The sequence below is a fragment of the Castor canadensis genome, chromosome 8 (genome assembly GCF_047511655.1).
Source record: "Castor canadensis chromosome 8, mCasCan1.hap1v2, whole genome shotgun sequence".
Classification (NCBI taxonomy): Eukaryota; Metazoa; Chordata; class Mammalia; order Rodentia; family Castoridae; genus Castor; species Castor canadensis.
The window spans coordinates 103,277,771-103,292,336 of NC_133393.1; the positions used below are offsets into that span (position 1 = coordinate 103,277,771).

At 37.8% G+C, this 14,566-nt stretch overlaps 1 protein-coding gene and 1 long non-coding RNA gene across 5 annotated transcripts in view; one reads left to right on the plus strand and one right to left on the minus strand.

Annotated features, from left to right (window-relative positions):
- The window catches only part of LOC141425786 (uncharacterized), a 44,682-nt gene extending 35,983 nt beyond the window's left edge, over nucleotides 1–8,699 (minus strand). For both annotated transcript variants that reach the window (XR_012450888.1, XR_012450889.1), the window contains exon 1: nucleotides 8,281–8,699. This is a non-coding gene — a long non-coding RNA (uncharacterized lncRNA). The remainder of the gene's footprint in view (nucleotides 1–8,280) is intronic.
- A 125-nt stretch (nucleotides 8,700–8,824) lies between these two features.
- Nucleotides 8,825–14,566, plus strand: part of Mon2 (MON2 homolog, regulator of endosome-to-Golgi trafficking) — a 118,071-nt gene continuing 112,329 nt past the window's right edge. For all 3 annotated transcript variants that reach the window (XM_074083809.1, XM_074083810.1, XM_074083811.1), the window contains exon 1: nucleotides 8,825–9,349. In XM_074083809.1, coding sequence (XP_073939910.1) covers nucleotides 9,239–9,349 — 111 coding nt within the window. In that variant the 5' untranslated portion in view covers nucleotides 8,825–9,238. The remainder of the gene's footprint in view (nucleotides 9,350–14,566) is intronic.

A 14,566-nucleotide genomic window follows, 5' to 3' on the forward strand; every position in this document is an offset into this window, starting at 1 on the left:
CATTATCCAACTATACAATAGGCTAGAAAATGTGATATTCTACTTGGGCACATTGCCACCTTAAATGAAAGTGGGTTTGTTATTAAGGAGAAAGATAAAAAAAAAAACCTGAAAATGTTATCCAGTTTCTATATTCAGATCAAAGTTCAGGTTCTCTGGGTAATGTTTTCTCCATCAGGTTCATATGGGACCTCCTTATTATAGATATCTAGCAACTCAAATACAAGCTATCTAATGTACAACACTGAAGAGGGAGAAAACAACCACAGTAAGAACACAAATCTGGAAAGTGGTTCAAAGTAACCATGGTTAAGAGAACCAAAGTCTCCCTTCTTTGGCAGTGAAATCAGTTTCTTTCCTGGCCTCATGTGGTCTTGCTGTGTAGGACAAATTCCCTTGCCTGGTGTCTTGTGAAGTTCCTATATCCGCCCTATAAAGGGGCTCTTCCTTAGGGGCCTGTTACCCTCCAGAACTGAATCTGAGAAAGATCATGGGGAGGTGGCCCTACACAGCTTTCACAGCCTACTTTTTGCTGGTACAGTTGGTGATTTTAGGGTTTAATACTCTCAGGTTCTTACAAGATTGATTTCTTTGGCAATAAAGTTTTCTAAAAATGAGGTAGTTTCTGGTCTATTTCACTTCCACAGGTGTGTACTGACAGCCACAAATACTGCCTAGAGCAGCAGTGTCACCGGAGGACCCCTAATGGTTCCAGAGACACTTTCAGAAATACAAAAAGCAAGCAAATTATTATTTACCGCAGACATTGGATCAAGAAAAACAGAGCAAACTCAAAGAAATGAAAAATAAAGGAAACAGAATAAAGTTAGAAATCAGTAATAGAAAACATAAAACCAAAAAAACTAGGTTTTTGAAAAGATAATAAAGTGCTCTTTCTGGTTAATTTTTTCGTGATTCTATGTTTATCAGGTTGCTGTAAACCTTTGGCTATTTCTAGAGTTCTAATGAAGTTGATTCTGGCAGTTTTTATTCATTTTCTTGGTGTTTCTGTGTGGAGTAATGGACCCTATGAGCTTCTCCCTTGAACTGAGGTCTGGCCTTGCCAATAATTTTAAAAATGAAACTAGCTCCCCAAACATATCTTACAATGAAAATATATAATATACAGTGCATAAATGTGCTGAGGGAAAATACTCATTGCCTACTCTTGGCTCTGTATTAGAGGATAAGGAGCCAATGCTCGTGAGCAGCAGTCTTGTTGCAAGCACTGTGCTAGGAATTTTACACCAATTTCACTGACCTCAAAAAGAATTCTCAGTTGTGAATCAAGCTTCATTGCAAAGATTTAAGATACTTCCTTTTGGCACACATCATATGCCACATATAGTTGCTTTTACAATGGCTTGCATTTTTATAGTTGTCCTAAAAATTGAAGACAGAAATCTTATCTTAGAGTCAGCATTCACTCAACTCAGTCAACAAATATTTCTTGAGGGAAGTAAGCAGCGGTTTGTAAAAAGATACATGGTGCTGGGCATACAGCAGCCCTCACTTGTATAAGATTCACCCCAGTTCTCTCTGTAGGAACAAGTTGCCCAATGTGTTTTCCTTTGCTGAAATTCTTGCCTTGATAATTTTCTAACTTTCTTCATACCTTTGTTCCTCTAGGATTGAGGACAATAATCCACATCAAGAACAGATGTTTTTTAGAGTCGTGTGTGTGTGTCTGTGTGTGTGTGTGTGTGTGTGTGTGTGTGTGTGTACCCAGCCCACTTTTACTGGTTCAAGTTGGGGAGCATAGTGACTGTTCTTAGAGTTTAATAATCTCAGTTTGTTAATTGTTTTCTTTGGCAGTAAGGTTTTATGTAAACCATACACAAACTCCCACCCCCACACACATACATATACACACAAACTACCCAATTTTCAGGAGTGTAGCTACAAATAAAATAACACAATAACCTTTCCACTGAAGAACTTGTAGTGCAGTGGGGAGACAAATAACATTACAGTGAAATATGTATTGTCATATAAAGAAATTCTTTGACATTGAGTGATGTGACAAACCTAAATTTCCTAATGTTTAAACAATCAGAAAGGAAGGTACCAATCAACAATAGATTTCTCAATCTATTATTTAGAGATAAACCTCCAGCCTTATCAGATTTTCTATGGGTAACTTTTACCTCTGAAGTACAGACGAGGGAGGAGTACAAGTTTTAGAGTCAAAAACTCTAACTTGGAATCCTAACTCACCACTTGCTAGCTAAAGAATCTTTAGCAAATGAATTAATAATCTCTTTTGAGTCCTAGTTTCCTCATATGTAAAACAGAAATTGTAATTCTTAAGTCACAGGATTTTTGTGACCATTTGTTAAATGAGTAAACATGTTTAGTATAGAGCTTCCCAAATAGTTGTTCTGTAAATTGTAACTATTTTCTGTCAACTTAGAGGAAGAATTATAAAACAAAACCTAGTTTGGATGCTGCTTTGGTTGGACTGTCTCCTGATTTTTCCTGTTATGAAATGTTAAGCTAAGCCAACATGATTTCCGATCTCTATGACTGGTCTCATGGGACATGTCTTGTAACTCTAAAGAAGATATTGAGGTGGCTTGTCAAGCAGCTGGACACAGATGTGTTAACTGTCATGAGACACGGCTAATGACAAATGATGGGAGTATGAAACAGTATGTACCCAATTGGTGAAAGACCAGTAGGTTGAAAAGTGGGAAGAAAGGTCACAGGAAAACAGATTAAACTGAAGTCATAAGATGAAGTCTAGACAGGAAGGTGGCACAGGACAGATTCACAAACAAATGACATTACTAGTCAGAATAGATAAGTAAACTTCAAAAACTCTGCCAAAAGAACTGATTGTTTAGCCCTTTGGGCAGACCAAACTCCTAGATACAGAGGGCCTAAGTGCAGGCAACTTTCTGAGATCCAGGTAGTTGGGCATGACTTAGAGCTCAGTATCAGGAATAGACTCTCAGTCTGGGGAAGAGTCTGAGGATTAAAAAGAATCACCCTAGAGAATTAAGAGTAACAGACAGGTTACAAATCAGGGTTTCAAACATAGGAGAACACAGTTAGACAAAGGGTATCTCAACTTTGGCACAACTGACACTTTGTATTGCAAAATTCTTTGCAGTGGGGAGAGAAATTGTCCAGTATATAATAAGATGTTTAGCACTAGTTATACCTACTAGATGCCAGTAGCATCTACTCCTCAAGTTGTGACAATCAAAAGTATCTCCAGATTTTATCAAATGTCCTAGTACAGGGAAAATGAGGAGATGGGAGTTGGGAGGGGACAAAACTGCCCTCAGTTGAGAACCACTGGACTAGAGTATATCTATTGAGTACTGCTCCAGCTGTAGAAGTGGGGTAAGAGGGTCTCAGGGATGAGTTAATCTAGAAGAAGCCAGTGACTGGCTTTCATTTTAATGACTGAAGGTGACCCAGTAAGACCAGTATAGTGAGCATTCTACCCATATCCCTGTGCATCATACTGTAATTTCTCTACACCTCACCCTGGCCTTGTCTGCTTTCTTCTTTTGGTGTGCTTTTTCCTTTAAAGGACTGCCCTAGGTATTCTTTAATTTCTTTTCCCCATGTGCCAGGGCCCTTTACAATTGCTGATTTGTGTGATATAGTCCCCTTACCTAGAAGACATCTTAAATCCCCCTGCCCTCTTTTTGTTGGATTGCCTCCATCCTCTTCCCTGCTTTCCCCACTTTTACTGATGTCTTCTGAGAATACATCTTTAACAAATCATCTATATACAAATCTCTCCTTACGGTTTGGTTCCTGGAATTCCCTTAGGACGTCAATAGCTGGCATCAAAGGACTGAGTTAGGTGTGAAAAACTAGTCCACAGGGCAGTTCAAAATGAAGGCCATGAATAAGTCTAGCCTGATGCCCCCATTAATGTGATTTCTGATGTGAGAATTGGCCATGAAAGATGGGAAGATGTCTAGACAGTGTGGTTTTCTTCATAGGAACAAGCCTGAAAGCAAACTAAGAAAATAAAGCACAAGGTCTTAAGATGGTACAAAACCAACAGAACTGCCTGGAGGGGAGGTAAGAGGGGAGGGAGAAAGAGGGATGGGCCAAACAATGTATGCACATACGAATAAATAAACCAAAATAAAACATCAACAGAACTATTAAAGAAACTCCTCTTTCAACAAACACCATTTATTGTTAATATGAAATATCTCCAGAGAAATCACAACTACAGGACAAAGGAGTCTGTAATCCTCTGGGCTCTAAACAGGCTGCTGTGGAGCACAATATTTTCATCTCACCTCTGCAACATAGAACTTTGCAAATCCACATGCTCCCCCCTCCTCCTTTTACTGATTTAAACACTTGATGAGCTGCCAGGAGTGAAAGATCTGTTAGGGGTGACCTGTTGCTTCTAATTTTTTATAGTAAATCTGTTTGTGCATACTTCAGTAGCTGACTATGAAGTTTTGTATTAAAGATGGCTGTCCTGTCAAAAACCTGGTCCTTCATTCTTCATTGCTACTGCCATTCCTCACAACAGGGACCAAACTTCGATGTATCACATAAAATAATAACTTTTATGTTTTTAAAGCTGTTACAATAAAGACAGAAAAATGTTTTAAAATGTGTGAGAATAACCGTAACAAAACATGTAAGCAGTTTAGTCTACCTAGGAAAATAGGTGTTCAAACAGTAAATTACAGATTCTCTATTCATAATTTGTCTTTGTAATCATTTCTTTATTCTCTAAAGAAGTCATCTGCATTCCTGCATTAGTGTGTAATTTAAACCAATTGCAAGTTACAATTTTTATTTCTGAAAATTAAAGCTTTGAGAATATGTTTTAAGGAATACATAGATAACATATAACAATTGGCATCAAAGACTGACCATTCCTAAGTAAAATTCTTAGAGAAAGAAAACTAGCAATGTGTTAATTTCAAGAAAAGTAATACAGAGGTAAAGAATTAATGATGTCAAAGGAAAACAATAACAGTGTAACTATAATTACATTTTAAGTTAATAATAGTGACTAACACAATTTTAATTCCCAAACATAAAAACTTTATATTGTCAATATTTAAAATGTAATTAAATGAATTTACCAAAAGAATGTAAAAAACAATTTACACTTTTACAAGTAAAATTTCTTATTAATTCCTACAAGAAATAGGTGTCCAATGCATTTTCTTTATCATAGATGCCCACGTCTGTACCACATGAATTTATCAACCTAATCACATAAGCCACTCACCCTGATGGAAGGTGTTTGGACTATAGGTGTGCCTGCTCCTACTTGTATTCTTTTCAGTGCTTTTTGGGGTGGCCCTACAAAAAACACAGCAAAATAGGAATACCCATGTATGTTTGATGCTCTGAACTACTTAGATTCTTTCTTTTTAGAGAAATTTGAATGTGATACATAAAGAGAAAGCACATAATTGATAGGGTAAAAACAGAAGGAAGAAAGTCAGTAGAAGGCAGGAGTGGCAAAGGACATGGGTAAGCTATGGGAATGGAAAAATGTAGATGAGTTATAAAGTTATGAAGGAGGATACAGCAACAGAATTTGATTCATTTTTGAACTAGTGGATGAGGGAGCAGGAAGAATGAGTTTGTTAGTTTACTGTTTTGGGAAATGGATGGAGGTACCTTTCTTTGAAAAAGACAATGTATAAAGAGGATCAACTCCTTTGGGAGAGGAATATGAGGTGCCAATGAGACTTCCAGGTAAAGATGTCCATAGGCAGTAATTGTTATGTCTGGATCTTAGACAAACACTCTGGAGTTAGATTGATGCTTAAGGGCTTAATATGGTAACTTTCAGAGACAGCTAGAAAAACATTTTTTGGTTGTTTTATTCTCATAGTACTAAATTTAGGAATGTACTTGGATGAAATTTTGTTTAGCCCAGGGAAGTTGACAATAAATAATTTGTTTATGTTTAAATATCCTCCATACTGTACCTTAGTTATCATATTGTGTATTGTACAATAGACTGATGAGCTATCCTGCCTAGGTGAAGTAGTACCTAGAGAAGGCTATGTAGAGAACCAGTCCAATTATATATATATATAAGCTTAGTACTGAAAGAGAAAGTTAAGTTTCCAGAACACTGGATGTTATGTTCTACAGAAGGTCTGAAGATTTGGAAGGTTTAGAAGTTTGCACTTTAATCTCTTAGATGATAATTGCAAAAAATTCTTTTGTATATTTCTTAGATAAATAAGCCCAAGTAGTGTTTGAGTTGTATAATTCTGTTAATCTGGGCGTTCCATTGGTATTTGTTAACATGGGGTTAGACAGAGTAATGGAGATTGGTAATAATTGAAACCATTGGTGTGCATAAGATCACTCAGAGAGAATAAACTGAAAGAGAGCAGAGAATAGAATTGTGGGAAACACTAATATCTAAGGAGTAGGTAAAGAAAAGTTCACAAGGAGAATAAATAAGTGCTAAAAGTGAACAACTTAAATGATGAATTGAAAAGTAGACAGTAATATTTCTATTTCATCATTAAACTAAAACACACATTTCAGAATGATGTTTTTGTTATATATGAATACTTGCTAATTGGTAAATACATAAATTTTCTAAAAATTTTAACAAGGACTTAGAAAAAGTCATGGATTTCCTAATTTTCAACTAGAAGGTTGAACACCACTGATAATTATGTTTTGAAGTTAATGAAGACTTAGTAATGACTACTAAAAGTTCACCAAGTTAAAATACTTGACTCTGGTTTCAATCCCAAGCACTACTACTTACTAATAATATAATGATAATAATTTTTTAAAAAGCCACTTACTCAAAACTTAATGTGTGTCAAGCATTTCACTTTACCTGCAATATCAACCTTATGAGAAAAGCACTTTCATATTTTTCTTTCATGTAAAGGTTACATGGTAAGGATTGACAAAGATGCGAAAGGTTAAATAATATACTAGAGTTATACAGGTAGTTACTGAGATTGCTGCTTAGGGCTTTTTGACTCCAGAGCCTGGAGCTTAGCTACCATGTGAAAGTATTATTTATGGTAATAAAAGGTTAATTTTATCAGGCATTTAATGTAACTTTACATGAAGACAGAATATGCAACCACAAAACAATAGCTTTATTCTCATAACATATGTAGGTATACTACAATTTTGAAAGTATTAAAGTATTTCTCAACACATGAGAATAAAAATATGTATTTTAATATCTGGGTTTGTTATTAAAATAGTAATAATGTGGTTTTTGGAATGCTAATCCCTTACTTTGGCTTATTTCTTAACTTATAAAAAATTATTTTTATCTCTGATAACTGGCTTGATATTAGCATAAAGTAATTCATTTTTTCTATAGTAGAAGTCTATTTTTATTTTTAATTTTACTTTTTGTGGTGCTAGGGATTGAACCCAGAGCCTTTTGCAAGAGCATGCTAGGCAACTGCTCTACCCTTGAGCTACAATCCCAGCTCTATAATTTTTTTTTTAATAAGGAAATGTAGAGAATACTAAATATAGGTACTTGTTACCCCTAATAAGAAAAAAATTGGCTTTTCAAATCATCATAGGTATTCTTTTTGCAAAAAAATTTTTTTTGGCGGTACTGGGGTTTACCAGTTTAAACTTGCTTGGCAGGTGCTCTACCACTTGAGCCACTCTACCAGCCCACAGGTATTGTTTTTAATGAGTGATTTGCAACTGTATTTACTCAACTGTACATAATAGAGGTGTAAAAGACTCTAAAGATGATTCAATCATGCCAAAGTTGTTAACAAAAATTTTTAATTTAAAAGAAAAGTTGGTTACATAGGGGAAAACACTGAGCAAGAGTTTGGGCCATTTATTGGAAAGATCATTTCTAAAAAACTTCCTAGGACCTCAAGAATAATATAGATTTCACGTGAGGCTTTTTCCCCCCTAAGTTCACAGGCTCTAAATTTAAAACTTACATTGTAGGAGCGGTCACGCTTTTTTCTCCCTCCGTTCCTCCGTGTCTCTCTCTCTCTGTCTCTCTCTTTCTCTCTCTCTCTCTCTCTGTCTCTCTCTCTTTCCTTTGTGTGGTGCTGGGGTTTGAACTTAGGGCCTACATCTTGAACCCCTCCACCAACCCTTTCTTGTGACGGATAAGGTCTCATGAACTATTTGCCCGAACTGGTTTGGAATAGCAATCCTCCTAATCTCTGCTTCCTGAAGAGCTAGGATTGCAGGCGTGAGCCACTAGCGCCTGGCTTGTCACAATTTTCTTACAGGTTGTGTAATGGGCACAAATAATCCAAACCACTGTTAATAGGCACCAACTTTACCTCCTCTTACCTCGTCTGCCAACTTTATCCATTCTTTCTTTGATTATCAGAAGGGAAAAAAATTATTTTGCCTCTTGAACAGCTGAGGAATTACTCCGCCGTAAGTGGACCAATGACCCTTTATAAAACTCCATAGAGGGCTTGCCATTTAGAGTCCGGGGGAGGAGGGCAATTAAGGTATGCGTTGATATGAGTCACAAATCCAGGGAATCTAGAAGGCAGAAGCGATGAGGGACGAGACAAAATTAATTCAAAAGGAAGCAAACAGAATGTCACACAAACATACACAGATGACACGCGCCGAGGTAAATCCCCGGACTCCGTTCAGGCATTTGCCACGGAAAAAGAAACAAATTCTGAGGCTGCCACCCGTCCCTTCGCCTACAGGGATACCAGGGTGGGGCTGGAGAGAGCGCTGCCCACCCGGAACCCGCCCTGCCCCGTGTGCGACCCCGCTGTGGCCCCGCCCCCGCCGAAGACTCGCCTTCTGGTTGGCCACGGTGGGGGCGGGGTTCGCGGTGCCCGGAAATGCGACTGACGTGGCCCGACGGCGCTTGGAATTGTGGGCAAGTCGGCTAATGGCGTCGGCGAATCTGGAGAGCCTGGGGAGCCAGCGCTGAAGCTTCTTGCCAGGTTGACTGGTGACGCCCGCTGTGGCCGGGTCCCGCGGCAGCGGGAGGGACCTTCCCGCCCTGTGGGCTCCTCGGCCAGCACTGGCGGAGCTTAGCGGAGCGTGGCTACTGCGGAGGCTGCTCCGAGAGAAGCCGGCGGGGGGGGGGGGGTGTTGCAAGGAGGCTGCGGGGGGCGGCCAGGCGCGCTTCGGGGTCGCAGCCCAGACCCGCCTGAGTGAGCCCTTTACGGAGCCCACAAGAGGCAGATTGCGAAAGGGCCCGTCGCCCCAAGGAGCTGACAGTGCCAGAGCTTATTAGTGCGTCTCAGAAATTGGCTCGGACTTTGGGAGGGTGATCATGTCCGGCACCTCTAGCCCCGAGGCGGTGAAGAAGCTGCTGGAGAATATGCAGAGCGACTTGCGGGCCTTGTCACTGGAGTGCAAGAAGAAATTCCCACCTGTCAAGGAGGTAAGCACCGCGACGTCAGAAGGCGCCGCGAGCTGCCTCGGTCCGGGCAGACCAGTCCGTCGTCCCCAGCCTGCCTGTTTTTCATTCGGTCCTCACCTTTGTAGCTGTAAATCCGTAGTTTGTTCCACAAGCGCTTTTTGTACTAGCCGTTTGAGACACTGACGCGATTGATTTCTCCCACTCTCCTGTCTTCTGATTTCAAGTTCGTGGAGTGAGCCGACCCAGTTAATTCAGCTAGGTGTATGTATTGCACACTCACCTTTTCCTGGCCTTTTTCAGACTCGGAACCGGCCAAGCCAGCATTGAAAAACTTCTGTCAGTTTCTTGCTCTCAAAAGTTGTCGTTGTGAAACCTTTGCTTCTCACATCTATGGTTTTATCACTCAGTTGCAAACAGATTTACTTCTTGCATGTGTCATTCAGGCTACTAGAGGTTGATAAGAGTTATCAGTCCCAAGAGGAATTAATAAACTACCCAGAGCCACTTCCTTTACAGTAAATATTGAGGACCTGCAGTAACCATGTTGTACCTTGTGATGAGCAGTACTATAGTGGGGATTTTGGGTTTGGAGTCAAAGCAGGTACACCTGGAGCTTCTTGAAGTTTCAGTTTTTTTCCACAGTAAAATAGGGTTAAAGTGTGGTTTTATAAGATTAAAGGAACATCGTCAGAGAAAAAATGGTATTATTAGAGAAACTCAAGTTAATAATATATACAAGTAAAAATCTCTAACTACTTCCTGAATTGTAATTTTTAACATTGAATCACTATTGGCCTTTTCTCTTAAGGTATTGTTTAAATTCTTTACAAACTGCTCAATTTTCTTTCTTTTAGAAAGAAATATTCTTTTAGAATATTTCAGTGACATAGTAAATGTAATTTTTATATCTTGACTTTTATTTAAAACAGTTTGATATACCTGCAGTTTAATTTACTATTTCACCTAGAAGTTCACCAAGGGGTTTCATGTTTTTATACTTAGTCAGATGATTTGACCTTATTGTAAAGATCCTATGATTAGAACTTGACCAATAAAGTGTGCATTTTAGGCTTCTAAGGAATCCTAACTTTTTTTGTGAGTGCCTTGGTTCAGTCTTCAACAAACTCTACCTTGTGTTTCTTTAATTAAGTAAGGGAATTCTACCCATTGTTGGAAACTGAAAGTGCCACTTTAGAGAAGGTATTTTGTTTTATTTCAGATAGTAGCTTACTTTGACTCTGACTTTCATTGTTGGTGCTATTTTATCTGTCTGTTGAAAGTTATGACAAATAATCTTCAGGTTATTTTAGTTGTAAACCGTAAGGGAAATGATCTCATTTAGAATATGTCATGGGCCGGGGACATGACTCAAGTGATAGAACTCCTTGTTAGCAAGCACAAGTCCCTGAGTTCAAACCTCAGTCCTGCCCCCACCAAAAAAGGAAGAAGATGTCAAACAAATCTTATTTTGTAACTTAAACAATGATTTATAGAACTGTATTAAAAACTTTGATTCCCTTATGTTACAGGCTTTTGTGCACTAACCTGAGAACTTAATTGCTGTTTGTTATATTATTTCTATTGGAAAATGCATTCAGAGTTTCAAACAGATAACTTAAAGTTCTAGAACTCACTGCATTCCTAATCCTGGGACTTTCATTAAAGCTCATTAGTTTTTACTTAAACAATGATTAGAGAAATATTTAATAGCTGTATTTAGGCAAATAATGGTGATTATCTCTAATATATAATTTTATATATAGTACATGCTCTATAAAGATTTGTTAAATGAAAGAATCTTGATTCCTTAACCAATGACACTTGCTTAAGGTCCTGCTTTTTCAAAGTCACTGAAAAGTAACTTTGTGTAGCAGGTTCAAGACTTTTTTTGGGGTGGAGGCAGTACTGGGGTTTGAATTCAGGGTCTTTTGCTTGCCAAGCAGGTACTCTACCACTTGAGCCATGCCTCCAGCCCAGTGTAGTAGGTTCAAAACATGATTAAGTAGCCTAAAGTGATGATTTCTCTTAGGAAGAAGCCTTGACTTTCAAGAAGAATTTTGGTTAAGTTTTCTGTGGTAAATTTTAATAGCACCAATGTTTATTTTTTGTTAAGGAACAGGTAAGTTTTTGGCTTTTACTTTTTGGGTAATAAGTAGACTTTTCTAAAGACATTTTTCCATCTGTGAATTTGTTTACTAGTTAAAACTCTCCCAGTATCTTTACCAGTATTACCAGAAAAATACCCATTCTGAGCTGGGTATGTTGGTGCACACTTATAATTCCAAAATTCAGGAGGCTGAAGCAGGAAGATTGGGAGTTCAAGAGCATACTGGGCTACAGTGAGACCCTTGTCAAAACAAAACATAACAAAAAAACCCCTCATTCTAAACTACTCAGGAACTTAATATACAGCAGTTGTAATTGCATATTACCTTAGGAGGGATATCTCCTTCCCTAGTAGTTTGAGAATAAGTTTGAATGAAGTGAGGCATTTTATAGTTAGTCTTTATTTCAAGTTTTAAGTACTATGGCCAAAAAAGGCCATAGTTCTAGACTATAAATCTTGTTTTTAATTAATAAACTGAATTTTTAAATTTTTTAATCTATTAGAAAAGTGGGGAATATTGATAAGGGACTGTCTTATTTAATGATATTTATGTTCCATTTTTGGGTTTTAAACATGGTTTTCCCCACCTTATAAATCTGTTCTTGTATATTGTTTTTGTAGTGGTTATAATTTCATTCTGTTATTTTATAATAAATGTAGGGATTAAATAATAGTAAATTCTTTATTGCTTTTTATCCTATTTATATTTCTTTGTACTTAAATGTAATTCTTTATGCTTGACAGTGTAATTTTTTAAGTACAACTGAAATAGCTAGTTTGGCCGGAAATATTTGTATGAAACTTTTTTCCTTGCCTTAGAAATAACTTTGCAGCCTTCTAAAGTCAATTTTATGTATTTGATATTCAGTGGCATTCAAAGGCAGTGACCTCTGAAGCTTTATGACTATGGATTTCACAATCAGGAACTTTTTAGTTGATTCCTATTTGCAGGCACTACACTGCGGAAACAGATAAATGGGTTCTAACTGAGCCTGGTAGTATGGGCAAAGAGTTTGTAATTAATTATTTATTTATTTATTTGGCAATACTGGGGTTAAACTCAGGGCCTACACCTTGAGCCACTCTACCAGCCTTTTTTGTGAAGGATTTTTTTGAGATAGGGTCTCACGAACTATTTGCCCCAGGCTGGCTTCTAACCTTCTGATCTCTGCCTTTTGAATAGCTAGGATTAAAGGCGCGAGCCACTGGCGCTAGGCTGAGTTTGTAATTCTTGAGTTGAGTTTGGGAGTAGGATGAGTAGAAAACATGGAGGAGAGAGTGGGCCATGTCTGGCAGGGGAAATAGCACATGTTGTTTGGACTCCATGTAAAATAAACCTCATGTTAAGATGATTGGGAGCCATTAAATATCTTTAAGAGAAGTAATACGATCAAATTCACATTTTGTAACATTACTTGGCAGTATTGGTGGAATTAGCACTGAGATTGAGGCAAAGAGACTAAATTTTAAAAAGGTGATGAATGCCTCTATTGAAGTAGTTGTAGAGATAGGTTGCTTGCATTCAGATAAAGTGAAAGAAAAAGTATAAATTAAAGATTTAGCAGGTAAAATTACCAGAGCATGGTGACTTTTTATATAATGGAGAGAAATCTTTGATGTCTCCTAGGTTTCTAGCTTGGGAAATAGGTAGATCACTACGAGAAGAAATAGAGGAAGAGGAAATAAATGGGGGGGGGGTGTTGGATATGTAGTCTTGAATATTTTAAGATTTATGTGTGACATCCAACTGGAACTGACCCATAGGTATTTGAAAAAGATATCTTGCCACTTAAGAGGTAGGTTTAGAATTTCAGATTTAGGAGTAGCAGTTTATACATGATATTGGAAACCATAGTAGATGAGATGAGTCAGGAAGAATGTATTGGACTAAGAATATCAGAGCTGAAGGAGGAGCTTTGGGAAACAACAGTATTTAAGGGAAAGGCAGTTGGACATGCTAGTTAAACAGGAGAGAAGGGAAATACTATTTAGAGCAAGGTCCTTGAGAAAGCTGGAGTTTTACATGAACTGAATTTCAGTGTGAGGAGCGAAACATCTTCTGATACAGGAAGGAAAAGGCAAAAAATGGTTTTGAATGTGATACATTTGAAAGAGGAATATAGTGGAGAGATTGGAAGTTGTGGGCAATTTGGCCTGTGGCTTCTGCTTTCTTTACAAGATGGGAAACAAGCTTGTTGCTAGGAGTAATTAGTGATAAAAGAAGTGTTAAGTGGGAAGTTAGAGGAGAAGAGTGGATCACTTTGGAGAAGTGAAGGAGAAACTGACTTGGAACACAATTTTTTCAGGAAAAGTGGTTGAAGTGACTGAGGATTGTGAGATCTTGGTTAGGTTCCCAAAGAAGAAAACACAGTAACTTTGATTGATTGGAAGAAGCTAGAAGGATTGGACTAGCTAGCAGCACTTATTTAATCAAGTGGGTTTGGTGAATGAGAGCGCTGAAAGGATAGGGGGTGGGACAATAGTGAGGACACTAAATTTCAGATTGCCAAGTAGAGCTGTACTAGAGGATGATGAAGTCCAGAATAGGTGGTAGAAAAGGAAAAGAGATGAACACTATTTGAATTGAAGTGGTCAGGCTTAGGGTTTTGGATGGTTTCTGTCTCTTGCTAATACCACAGAAATCAGTAAGAGTATAAATAATAATTTTTTTAAAGTTTAACTGGTCTTCAGACTGCCTATTTTATGCCTGATAGAAGTTGTTTGGCAAAGATTTTTGCTCTCCAAAAGCAGAGATTTCCTGTGGTAGAGTTCATCCTTTTCAGTGTTTTTCTGTATTAATTGGCTGAGTGCAAACTCTGGAGAAAGAGATGCTTCCTACTTAACCATGATAGAATTTTCTATTTAACCTTATATTTGGGGACTGAAGCTCTCAAGTCATTGGTTAATGACTTGATGGTTAAGACCTCATTTTCAGGATCTTTTCAGTTAAGAATGAGGGCTAAGTTATCTTTACGTTCTTAGTTGTGAGCTGTTTTGGTTTAGTGTTTTATAATGTACTGTAGTTATTTTCCTCTTCACATTGTGTTCTTTTCTTTTTTACACATAGTACAATCGATCTGTGTTTGATAGTATTGAAATATATGCAAATGGAGATGAATATTTGATTAACT